The following is a 13,495-nucleotide window of genomic DNA, read 5'->3' on the forward strand; positions in this document are numbered from 1 at the left end:
TTCTTACTGTGCAAAGATAGATGACTAACACCAGGACTGGGCAGCAGTTTTAACACACAACTGGTTACTGTTTCTGCAAGGTGTATGTACTTCTGTATCAGAGGCAACAGGCAAGATTTTGCCATTCTCTATTCCTGTAAGTCTTTGAGCAATACAAGAATTGAATTTGGCCCCCATGCTTATCAAACGAATCAAAGGTAACCTACCTTATTGGCTAATTAAGAAAAGATGGACCTTGTCATGTTTCACCTGAAAGACATCTGTGTGTTTTACAGCTGAAAAATAGCATGTGGGTTTGTTTTCTACTGAAATTACATCAGCACAGTGTTTTAAGAATAATACAATTAACCTATGTAATTTTCAAGTTAGATCATTTGCTATAAGTCCAGAGGATCTTAAAGGAGGGTTTGAGGTTTTTTTAGAAACTTGTTTTATTAAAAAAAAAAAAAAGTACTTTGAAACTTTTTTCTGAGTGTGTTGTTTAATCATTAACTTTTACTCTAACTTCTATTACGCAGGTGGGTCTCCTGGTCCTGGTGGTCAGTTATCTGAAACCAGTCCTACTGTAACTGTCATGATCCCTTTCAATGATGACCCTTTTGGAGTGTTTGTTATAGATCCAGAGAGCCAGGACAGAGAGATAGTGGAAGATACTCTTTCTGAAGATGACCTTTCCTATATTACGGACTTCACCATCTGGAGACAGCAAGGCACCTTTGGTGTTGTCCGACTAGGTTGGGAAATACTGTCTAGTACCTTCCAAGCTGGACTGCCATCAATGGTAGATTTCTTGTTGCTTGGATCATTCCCAAGCTCAGTACAATCACAGCCCCACATGAGGCGCCATCACAGTGGAACAGACGCTCTGTATTTCAGTGGAAAAGAGGATGCATTTGGCATTATCGGTCCTGAATACCCATACAATGGAAATAATGCAGTAACCAATTTTACATTTTCAGCTTGGTTAATTCCTAATGTCAGTACAGATGGCTATATAGTTGAAAAGGATAACGATAATGGGACTTTATATTATGGTGTGAAAATTCAGACAAATGATTCTCATGTTTCTGTAGTGCTTCATTATACAGCATTAGGGTCCAATATGACATACATGGCTAAAACATCAGTCATGAAATACCTGGATGAGAATACTTGGCTTCACGTTCTGATTACTCTGGATGAAAGTATAATTGAATTTTACGTTGATGGAATTCTAGTTCTGGGAGGAATGAAGAGTCTAAAAGGAGAAGCAATTCTTGATGGTGAGCCTTTGCTATTTTTCTCCATATATAAAGCTCTGAAATGCATAGTCTAGCCACTTCAAAGGTGGCAGAAATACACTGAAATGATTATATCTGTTAAGTTAATTGAAAGGAATGGATAAGAATTCTTTGAGGATTTTCAGAAAGCCTATGGAAATTGTGTGAATGTTCTAAAAAATTCAAACTGCTGCGATGTTGAGTGAGAGTAGAGGACTATTAATTGTATGGTGTACTATTTTATTTCTGCTTTTAAAATTCCAGGTTGAAGTTTAAGAAATCAAATTTTCCATTTGTAAAAAGAATAGTACTTCTGCAATTAGTAATTTCCATCACACTTGCAGTACTGTAGCTAAGCTGAGAGGCTGAGAGGTTTTTTTTTTTTCCCTCCCTCGGTTTCTAGAACAAATATATGTGAAATGCAATTATGCTTTTATTGCTAGAAGGATATGTCTGTGCTGTAAATTTTCTTTATTAGTGGGGATGGCGTGTGTCTGGGGATAATGCAATAGTAAGGCAAGTATGTCATCTCTCTCCGTTGAATGTTGGGTAATACACAGTGGTGTGCATAGCAGCCCAGTTTTTCTCAGCATCCTCCACTTTGTGCCCTGGGACTTTTATCAGTTCCTGTGGTTGCTCATCTCTACAACTGCCACTCAGTGTCATATGTATGACAATACACTGAAGAGCACAGCTTTTTTTGTTTGTTTGTTTTCTTTCGTTTTCTGAAAGGCAACTGAAAACAGCTGATGTGTGTGTTTTAGCACAAGAGCATAGCATGGCACAGAATAGGATAGAGTAGGAATGAATATGAGGCAGCTGTGATCCTATAGTTTGGAGACAGAGAAATATAAATGCTGTTGTAAAAAGAGTTTGGAATTTTCATGGAATTACAGTGTGGTGGATGAAATGGATGTCCAGAAGGGTTAATGCAGTAATCATGAGTATCATCAGAATGGATCAGCTGCCCTAGCAGAGGGAAACAAAGTAGGATTTGTTCAGCAAAACAAGGGCTAAAAGGGGTTGCAGTTCTGCTCTGAAAATCTGTGGAGGAAAGAGGGAGCCTCAAGTCTCTAAGACTTATAAAAATGAGGGATGATGATAATGTGCTGCTAGAACTAATAGGATGAAAAACTTGGACAGCATAGGATGGAATTGTTTGGCCTGTGAGGACTTACCTGTAACATTGAGATGAGGCTCAAGGAACCTCCTGATTTTGGATCTCAAGATCAATATGATTCCTCATCCAGGGACAATGAACAGTTTACCATTGGTTTTTAAGAAAAACAGGTAGTCAGTTGCTGACTGTTTCATACAAATACAATAACATGAGAAAAAATTATAATTTCCTTCTCAGGTCCAGGAATAGTAAGAATTGGAGCAGGAATCAACGGCAGCAGTAGGTACACAGGGTTAATGCAGGATGTAAGGCTTTATGAGCGTAAGTTGACACGAGCAGAGATCTATGAACTTCATGCAACTCCTGCAAAAAGTGATGTCCACCCTGTCTCTGGGTATTTGGAGTATTGGCAAGGAGAGACCAATAAATCATTCATCGTGTCTGCAAAGGATGACAAAGAGGAAGAAGGAGAAGAATTATTCATACTAAAGCTCATTTCTGTGCGTGGTGGAGCTCGAATTTCACAAGAAAACACCACAGCAAGATTAAGAATACAGAAAAGTGATAATGCTAATGGTTTATTTGGCTTCACTGGAGCATGTATCCCTGAGGTAAGGTGGTCATAATGGAAATTGTAGGTGATATTTCAGGCACAGAAAGCTAAATGGCAGGACCAAGTGACCTGAACAAACCCTAGATTTTGCAGTGTTTGCTTTTGTGGTTAAGCAAAGTTTTCCTAGGATTTGGAGATGCATATGTTCTGTTAATACAACCTCAGTTCCACTGGGATTTACTATATAATTTTAAAAAACTAAAGAAAAAAATGGTTAAGAAAATTTAGTTTACTATATAAACTGAAGACTAAGGCTTAATTTTTTTTTTCTAGAAAAATATTTTACCTTCACTTCTGTTACATTTGAGTTACCAGTTAAAATGTAAGATTTAATTCTCTGGTTTTTTTTTGAGAATGGATTATTGCAAAGATTTTTATTTTAGTTTTCTGTGTCACATGATGTGTTTGAGATAATTTTACTAGAGATCATGCAATGACAAAGTGTTATGGATTTTTCCACCTTCATTTGCTGTCATAAACTAAGTTATAATTTGCATATGTTTGATGTCAGTTGGTTGATTTAGTAGTGGTTTTTTTTGTTGTTTTAGTTTTAACAGATGAAATCTTTTTTCAGTGGTATCCATTCTATATGCAGAGTGTAAACTTGCTACTTTTTGAGGAGGCTTGAAATAAACATAAATCATTCTTTACTTCTTTAATCAATTATAAGGGGGAATAACATGATAGCTATCTCTACTGGTATTGGATTATTTTGTGGAAAAAAAAATTTAATATAGTTTTCATTTGGGAACTCTTATGAGCTTTAATTACATTCTTTTTTAATCAAAGTGCTTATGATGTTTTTAAAATAACTGTCTTGCCTGAGTGATACTAGTTTTCAGTTTGGTTCAGTTTGCTTATTGTGTGCCTACCATATGCTATGATAATAGATTCCTTCAGGTTCAAGTACCTCTGATACGCTGTGATGCCACAGATCATCAGCCAACCATGAAGAAAAAAAATAATTATATGGCACGGTAATTGTTTTGCACCTATCATATGTCCATTTCACCAGGGAAGTATTAGAGCTCTTAGTGGTGATGCAGGAACACAGCATTTTTTTACCAGTAGTTTAACTGTGCATATCTGTCTACTAGGCAGCTGAAGTCACACACAGTATCTATGCTTTCTTACAAAGCAGCCCTGAAATTTATCTAATGCATAAGATAGCTTTAACCTTTCCAATAACTTTCAGATAAAATTATTTTCTATGTTAATTTTATGAACGTTATTTTCTAAAATAGAAGGTCAGTACCAATTAAAGCTTCATTCCAGAGACGTGAAGTTGTCGCTGCAGAAGTCATGTTATCTGTGAAGATACAGAATTGTAAGGAGGACAGTAGAAGAGAAAAATCTGTTTTTCTGAATGATGATGGTATAGTTTATTTCTATCCATAGTGTGTCTGGTTAGAGAAAGTGCTGATCCAAATCTTTCTTTAAATTATTGCTAAGGAAAATTACAATATTGACGTTATTATAAAGCAATAGTTTCATTTGCTTTCGACAGGTACATTTCAAGCATATTGATTCTGTCTCTGACGCATAGTTTTAGGAAAGGGGTTGTGTCCAGGACGAACTGCAGTGTATTGTTATTTGTTACCTTAATAGTCCTCAGGGAGGCATCAGACTTTTGCAGATTCCACTAGGATTGTTCTGATTGGCATCAAGGTCAGTTTCAGCTTCCTAACACTCCAAAAGAGCTGAAAGTAACATGACAGCAATTTTTTACTTGAACATTTGTCTGGCATTAAATATTTTCGTGTTATTTAATGAAATTGCCTTGATTTACTTTGACAGTAATAAACGTTCCAAATTTTTGCTTTCTTCCAGACTGCTGATGAAGGTTCCACTATATCCTGTGTTGTGGAGCGTACAAGGGGAGCCCTAGACTATGTGTATATAAAGTACATTATCTCACAGGTTGATTCCACTGGCATTAATTACTCTGTTACCGATTTTTCTAATAGCAGTGGCACTATCACATTCGTTCCTTGGCAGAGATCAGAGGTAAACCCTACCTTCCTATTAACAATTCATCCTGTCCTTTACAAACCTCCTGGAAAATACCTTCTGAGGGTGCTTGGCTGGTTTGCATACTAGAGAGTGTTTACTTCACATGGCTTTTCTTCTTATTATTTTTTATTTTGTTATTTTATGTTGTTATTTTTTTGTTATATATATATTTTCTTTCTTTCTTTTTTTCCATCCCTGACAACAAGAAAGTGTTATTTGTAGCTCTGTGTATATGTCAGTTCAAAAGTCACCATGTGTGCATGTACATATTAGATATATGTACATATACATAAAAAATATTAACTGTATTTATGTGTATGTGTACATATACTTTAAAAAGTGTAGATAGTCCATGTACTTTCGAAACTGGAAAATGATCAGGTTTGATCTGAGTGTTGTAACTCAAATTTATGTCCACAACAATTAAATAGGCAATAGTAAGATTCATTGCTGTTCTTGCACTCAAGGCTATCCAGGTTCTGTCTCCTTTTAAATTCAAAATCAGAAACAGGAGATTAAAGGTGTTCTTGTAACAATAGCTGTTTTTGAGTCTCCCTGAAATGATTACTGTCTGCTTTAATCTATTCCTCTGCATAAAGTGTGCGAGCAACTGGAACATAAGGAAATTATTCAATATTCTGGCCTTAGAGACACCTGAAATTGGTAATCAGAATTGCATCTCTGAGTTGGGGGAGAGAAAGAGAAATGATACATAAGGGAAGCTTTAGCTGCTTCTGAGAAAGCTTTCTAAAAGTCTTACGAAATTCCTTATCTGAATTAGTTTAAAAAAAAAAGAAAAAGAAAAAAGAAATACCAGGATACCAGGATACACTGAAGAGTAGGAATTCAAAGCTACAGAGGCCCACAATTAAAAAATTATGTGGGCAGACTGGAGGTCCAAAAGAGGGCCAGAAAGATGATCAAAGAGCTGGAGAACCTGTCCTCTAAGGAAAGACTCAAGGGGTTAGATCTTTTCACCCTTTAGAAGGGGACTTTGATCCCATTATTACAGTACCTAAAGGGCAGCTCCAGAGTTGACAGAGGCTCTCTCTTCTCAAGAAACCACAGGAGAAGACAGAGGGCAAAGAGTACAAAGATAGAGTGGGAGAGGTTTTGTCTTGAAATTTTTTACAACTACTGGAACGACTTCCTTAGGGACAGGGTCGGGTTGTCCCGACCTCAGCATCTGGGCCAGGGCAATCCCAAGCACAAACACAGGCTGGGCAGAGAAAGCACTGAGAGCACCCCTTGGGGGGGGAAGGACCTGGGCGTGGTGGTTGATGAGAAGCTCGACATGAGCCGGCAATGTGTGCTTGCAGCCCAGAAAGCCACCCGTACCCTGGGCTGCACCAACAGCAGCGTGGGCAGCAGGGCGAGGGAGGGGGCGAAGGAGGAAATTCTTCCCTCAGAGGGCGGTGAGGCCCAGGCCCAGGCTGCCCAGAGGAGCTGCGGCTGCCCCATCCCTGGCAGAGCCCAAGGCCAGGCTGGATGGGGCTGAGGGCAGCCTGGGCTGGGGGGAGGTGTCCCTGCCCATGGCAGGGGGTGGCGCTGGGTGGGCTTTAAGGTCCCTTCCAGCCCAAACCAATGTATGGTTCTATGGTAGAATTCCCATCACCAGGGGTGCTTAAGATGCAGTTGAACATGGTGCTGGATTATTTCATCTATTTTTTTTTTTTCCATGAAACATTGAACTTCATCTTTTGATGTCCCATCCAACGTGGGCTGTCCTATGATTAAAATTCTGTGGTAATAAACAGCGTGTGCTAGAAATAGAAATAAAAATAATCTGTTTCAATGAATTCAATCCTGATGTACAGCACAGAATTGTTAAATTTATTTGAAGAAGTGGTGCGGGACCACAGTACTGTAGAAACAACATACACTTTCTATTATTGTTTGTATAATAAGGATGAATTGTGAGTAGAAAATACCATCCTCAGTTTCACTTATATCAGGCTGCAGAAGTCAATGTGGACTCAAATTCGCTGAAGTCATTTGCAGGGATCCCAGTGACTTCACTAGAACTGTGAATCTGGATAATGTGATGACTGGCAAAAGCGTGTGGTATCTGAAAATAGTTCATTCATGTTATAATAGTTTGTTCATTCAGCTTTATTTCTCTGTGAAATGATATTACTGCATTTCATACAATCATATATAGCAGAAATTTCCAAAGCTTTTCTAGCATGGCAACATAGACGAGGCCCACATTACTCTATCTAGTGGCAGAAAATGGCTGATGTAGGCTCTTGCTACACAGCTTACTGGTCCAATTTACTGCATACATACAGAGGAGCTAATGTGCATGGCTCTAAGAAACGGGCTGGTAGCAAGCTGCTCTTCAGGTGGGATATCCTAAGGGACTTTCAACTGACATTTGTAATCTACTCATTACCATGCCTCTAAATATGATCAGCTACTTAAATGTTTTCTATATGTTTGTCCGACCATATCGAAACATAAAGAAAGATGGAATTTTCTGAAGTGAATGTGTTAGCGTGTTTAGAGCAAGGTTATGTTAGTAAATCGTATGATCTGCAGGTCAAAGTGTCAGGTGGTATAATAAGCTCAATTTATTTGCTCTCTAAATTGGATTAATCACTGTAATGTCTCTTCATAAGCATAATTTCAAAAAGATTTTAAAATTTATCAGATATTTCATGTTCAGTACATGGAAATTAAACTCTGCTTTTGTGAAGATATACAAAACCAACCAAACAAGTATTTATTATCACTTATTTATGTAGTTTGAAACAATTCAGAAAATATGCCTTCCATTTCCAGTAGCTTGGAAGCATTGTTTTTGGAAAGCATATTCTAGACATAAAATGTTATCTTAGAAATTAGTTGAATTTATGTGGAGAGCAAAAATAGTGTCCTTTGCTTTCAGAACTATACAGCAGATACAGCTGACTGACTAATCAAAGAATGTTGCATGGTTTGATTTCTCCATGATTTGGTCCTTCTCTAGGTGTTAAATTTGCATGTTATTGATGATGACATTCCGGAGTTAAATGAATATTTCCGTGTGACATTAGTCTCTGCAGTGTCTGGAGATGGGAAACTAGGTTCAACTCCTACCAGTGGAGCAAGTATAGATCCAGAAAAGGAAACTACTGATATCAGCATCAAAGCCAGTGACCACCCATACGGTAACAATGATGGGAATTATACAGCTTTGTTTCAGATTATTGTGTAGTTCTTTCCAGTCAGATGAAAACTTTGCTTGGTTGTAATAGTTGAGGAAGCAATCTCATATATTCCACTTTATCTAACTTGAATTAATTCATTGTTTATATACATGAATGAATACTGAATTAGTTTTCTTTTATAATTTTACAAAAAGGCCTCAAATCTTCCCTGCCCAAACAAGCAAGGATTCTCTTGTGAGGGCAAATAAAGGCTCTGCATGTAGTTGATCCTGTCCAGGTTTTTCATCAAATGAGAATTCCTGACAATGAGAGTCATTTCTCCATATGTCTTGTACCAGTAAATACGCAAAACCGTGGCCTGTGAGGCTCTTTTGGGAAGAGAAGGTTTTATTATTGTGCTGTGCCTTTTATCAAGACTGACAAGAATATCAGTGAGAGAGGGTAAGGCACACAGCACATCTCTGGAAATAGTGTGATTGAGGCTTAAGGGTATACTGGTATATGTGGTTTTTAATTTCAGAACCATCACAAGATATGTTATCAATCACTTTATTTAAATTGTTTATCATCTTTAAAATTTGTTATGAAAAGCCATGTAAGTAGTAATTCTTGTCTTCCAGGTCTGCTCCAGTTCTCTGTGGGGCCACCTCCTCAGCCAGGTGATAAAATGATTCTTCCAGCCTCTTCTGTGCCCCATATTACTATTAAAGAAGAAGCTGGACACGTCAGATTACTGGTAGTTCGTGCACAAGGCCTTCTTGGAACAGTTCTGGTGGAATACAGAACAGTGCCAGTCACAGCTTTCAGTCCCAAAGATTATCAGGTATGGCAACTGCCAAGGTGGTATAATTGTTTTGGAATTAATTAGAGTTATTTATCGTGGAGATAGCTTTCAGTTTGACTGCTCTAGCCCAGCTATGATTCTTTCACAGAAAGACTACTTTACAAGGTGATGTGGCAAATGGATATGTAATATTCACTTAAAAATATACATCATGTGACTTCTCCATTCTTTTCTCTGCAGTAAGTTGCATTGTCTAGGAAAAGCCTCTGGTTTTGAACTTTTTTTTTTTTTCTTAACAGAGTTTTCAGTGTAGCAATTTGTGAGTTTTGCTGTTGTTACAGACCATATTATTCAAGTGCATGTACAGGTTAACATTATGCTTGTACATACTGGGATTTGTATATGCCTAGCAAAATAACCTGCATGTATCTGCACTTGCTTGTCCAACTGATCATTTGTGCAGAAAAATAAGAAAAATGTACATGAATGCAGATGCTCACCAGTATGTCAACTTAGATGTCTTCTTCTTTTTTTTTTTCTTTTGTAAAACAGATTTTTCAGATTTTTTTTTAAAGCTTAAGTGAGGAAAAGTAGATGTTTTGAAAAAGACAAAATGAAGGTTCTGTTTCTTTTTTTTATATGGATGAAAACATTAGACTTGAACAAAAATATGAAGAGCTCTTATATTGCAGGCTGTTGTGGGTACACTGGAATTTCAGCCAGGAGAAAGATACAAGTACATTACTGTTAACATCACTGATAATACTATTCCTGAATTAGAAAAAACGTTTAAAGTGGAGCTGTTGAACCCAGAGGGAGGAGGTAAGGCACATATATCAGTCCCTTAGTTGTATTTTCATGACCTCTACTCGTTCATAAAAATCTTGTCTTTCTTGGCATTATTTTCTATGTTATTTCTGAAAACAAACAAAAAGCACCTCTACATCCCCACCCCCATACAGCTGTCTTTTTTCGTAGGGAAGAACTGTTCCTCAGTTCTTTTCTTAATCCTTGGTGGAAACAACCAGATCCCATAGCAAGTATATTATTACCATGTATTAGGGAAAGTGTATCACTGCCATCTGTTAGGTCATCTAAAGGCAATTGCTGCTTTTCACTTTGTATAACTTCATGGTTGGTAATGAGAACTAAAATAATGCAAAAATATATTAGCAATATGTTGCATTTCAAAAATATGGAATATTTATAAAATATTTAAGGCTAAACAGTCAAAGTGTTGTGTTTTTGTTTGTTTGTTTTGGTTTTTTTTTGTTTTGTTTTGTTTTTTCTTCCACATGAGTGAAATCAGAAGAACTGCAATACATAGGTCAAATGGATTATAGCAGTAATAGGCTGTGGATGTTGAGGGCCATAGGGAGTTTGCTGAGCTGTAGCTGCAGAGGTAGCTCGTAGATAACTGTCTGTAAGAACAAGACAAACACTTGAAAGAATTATTGGTTTGAAGGGCTAGTCTGAAGGGACGGCAAAGCATAGTGGTGCTGCCACATAAACCCCTGAATACCTTACAGATTTTTTTTTCCATTTGAGAAAAATTTTAACGGAGATTGTAAAGCTTGTTGGAGGGAAAAGTAATTAGAAACACTGACAGCCATAAATTGATTTTTTTTTTTTAAACTGATGTTATTTTTTTAAACAATTCGGAAATTGCAAGTGTGGTCCCTTCTGGGAGGATGTATCAGATTTCCTTGAATTAATCCAGCTCTCTGCTATGATTGTATGTGTCTATGGTGCAACATGGTCTCAGTGATTCTTTTGGTAAAGTCTTGAGACTTTTCACGTATTTTGTCTTTTTGGTTGAATAGTTGTTTTGTTAAAAGGAGTCAAACTTTTCTCTTTCAAATTGTTGTGACAGAAAATTTACAACTAACTTTAGTAATCCAGTAACTATATAGCCTTTTTAAAATGAGCCTTCTTTTTGGCCTTTCCAACACAAACACAAAGCTTATGAAGTCCCCATTAGTTAAGTTTTCTGCAGATTTTCCCAACATTTTCACTTTGTGAGAAAATATTAGAATAAGGAGCTTGAGGGACTTTATCGTCTCCCCTACCTTTTTTTTTTTTTTTTTTTCAATTTAGATTCCTCCATGACAAGCCTCAGTTAGGAGTGAGAAAGGGGAAATACAAAATGGGGACACAAAGAGGGAAAGAGAGGAAAGATAAACTATGTGTATGTGTTTTCTTTCATTCTGACTTCCCATTGCTATTTCCAATGTCATAAATTAAGTAAGAGGTGGCATATGTAAATATTTCAGTCTTTATTAGAACTCCTGTACACTTTCAGAAGCAAAGTTGATACCTTCCTAGAGTGCTTCCCTCTTTTTTTCCTGTTGTCCAGAATAGTTTAAATTTCTCTTTGCTTGCGCTCTGATTTATAAATGTATATATGTGTATATATCTGTATGTGTGTCATCTTAAAGTTGCTGAGCTCTTTAGAAATGATGGCAGTGGTAGTGGTGATGGGAACATGGATTTCTTCCTTCCAACTGTCCATCAGCATGGTAAGCATTTTGGATTAATCTTTATTTCTTTATGCTAACTGTAATATCCCTCATGAACTACACTACTGACACAGTTTATCATAGTGTTATTTTGCTTGTGGTTTGAGATATATCATAGAGTCCTGTCAAAACATTCTTTCCCATTTTAAAAAAGGCTTAATTTCAACAACAGTCAATACTAACCGTAATACAGAAAATAACAGCTTCTCTATCTTCAAAGCTGTATTTTTATAGAACACAATGTAGTTATTCCAGAAGTAGTTAGAAAAATTAGCTTTGTTTGTAAATTTTGTAAAATTTTCTGGAGAGCAAAGAGGAGAGAAACTTTTTAAATTTAAGGTAATTTAAAAATTACCTGACTGTGTGTTTTGATACTTTCTTTTGCCACTTGCTTTATGCTTTGATCTCTGCATCTCAAAAATACTCTTAATAAAAAGTGGTGTTAGCTCTTTTTTTTCTAAAAGAATGCTTTGATTATTTTTCATTTTTGAAGTCTATTTTTGTCACAACATACAGAAAACAAAGATAATTTAATCTTGAGAAAATTAAAAACATACAATATGCAGAAATAAGATGAAAACAAAAGCACCTACTATGAGGGAAACGCTAATGATGGCGGATTTTGAATTAAACCCTAGAGACCTGAAAATATTGTGTTAGCACCCATTATCGAAATCAAATAATTTATTCCACAGTGACAGCCTGATTTTCTGTTTTATTTGAAAATACAAAGGAGTTCAGTTTGAACCTGAGAGTAAGTCTGTGGTTTAACCACTTTTTGGAACTTCCTGGGAAGTGTTGTTTCCTCTTCTGTGTTTCCAGATTTTTTTTAAAATGCCAGGCTCTTTCTCTTTCTAAGCAGCAAGTTATCTCACACAAGATGATCATTACAGTAGTAGAATTTCCTGGACTAGCTTTTTCTTTGTTCCAGCTTCAGTTAAAATAGTACCTGCTTTTGTCCTGTCTGCACTGCTTACACTGTGTTTTACCACGTAACTCTCCCCTACCCTAAATTCTAGTTCATTTTCCTTAATTAGACAAGTAATTTTATTTTTGATCCTCTCTTAAAATATTTGCATTTTATATGTTGCTTTGGAGTGTTGTTCCATAGAAGGGCTGCCAGGACTGCATTATTGAAAGTGAGTTCCTTATCCATGTGGATAATTATTCCACATTTAAAACAAAAAAAAAAAACACACCACAAAATGCAAAACAGCAGAAATATTCCAGTTATGCTTTTCTGTGTGCTTTTTGTAACAAACTTCCTTAGCTTTTAAGAAAAGATGGTATAAAAAAATAACTCATTTTGGCACTTGCACTTACAGCCAGCTTGGGAATTGCATCCCACATCGTTGTGACTATTGAGGCTTCTGATGATGCTCATGGCGTCTTTGAGTTCAGTACTGAGTCACTCTCGGTAAATGGAACTGAGCCTGAAGATGGAGATAGCAATATTATGTTGCAGGTTAGAAAGTTTTGGGTCTCATATTGCTATGCAATCCTCTTTTATGTCTATTTTACAGAGCATTCTGCAATATTTTTATAATAGGTCTACAGCATTTTAACTTAACTTTATCATGTACATTTGTCTTGACATTTTATACTTCACTTTCTAAAGTGTATCTTTCAGCTTAAAACTAAAATGTTTTATATAAGTTTAAATTTACTTCTACTTGTTTACATTTGAGGTATGAATATTTTAAAGTAAGTGCTGATGACACAACAAATACAGCAAAGCTAAGATGATAAAGATTACACTGTTTTTAAAATTAGTTTATTTTTAACTCATCATGTCAATGACTTTGCACTGTATATAATGGAGGGGCTGGATTGTGTGCAGCTTGCAGTTGGCAATGACATGCTTAAGATCCTCCGGGTAAGGATTAAGGGACATGGAAATAAGTTATAACAATAAGATGAAGTTGTTGTAGGAGTCTGCTATAGACCACCCAGCCAGGAGGACAACATTGCCAAATTATTCTATAATGAACTAAGGGATATCTCTAGGTCATCTGCCCTTGTCCCTGTGGGTGAC

The 13,495-nt window shown here is 36.5% G+C and overlaps 1 protein-coding gene across 1 annotated transcript; it reads left to right on the top strand.

The window, feature by feature from the left end:
* The first annotated feature begins 521 nt into the window (after positions 1-521).
* On the top strand, positions 522-4,608 carry LOC310891074 (adhesion G-protein coupled receptor V1-like). Its single transcript, XM_083853384.1, has 2 exons — positions 522-1,262; positions 2,617-4,608. Exons 1-2 carry the CDS (start codon positions 575-577, stop codon positions 3,003-3,005), a joined length of 1,077 nt encoding a protein of 358 aa, XP_083709510.1. The 5' UTR covers positions 522-574; the 3' UTR covers positions 3,006-4,608.
* Positions 4,609-13,495: the final 8,887 nt, after the last annotated feature.

This window comes from Anser anser (assembly GCF_964211835.1).
Source record: "Anser anser genome assembly, contig: HAP1_SCAFFOLD_150, whole genome shotgun sequence".
NCBI lineage: Eukaryota > Metazoa > Chordata > Aves > Anseriformes > Anatidae > Anser > Anser anser.

What these genes read in the sequence shown, in the direction of transcription:
- LOC310891074 (XM_083853384.1), top strand. Translation starts at nt 575, where the DNA reads ATGATCCCTTTCAATGATGACCCTTTTGGAGTGTTTGTTATAGATCCA. An exon ending in AGGAGAAGCAATTCTTGATG is followed by an intron (nt 1,263 to 2,616) that starts GTGAGCCTTTGC and finishes TTTCCTTCTCAG; the next exon opens with GTCCAGGAATAGTAAGAATT.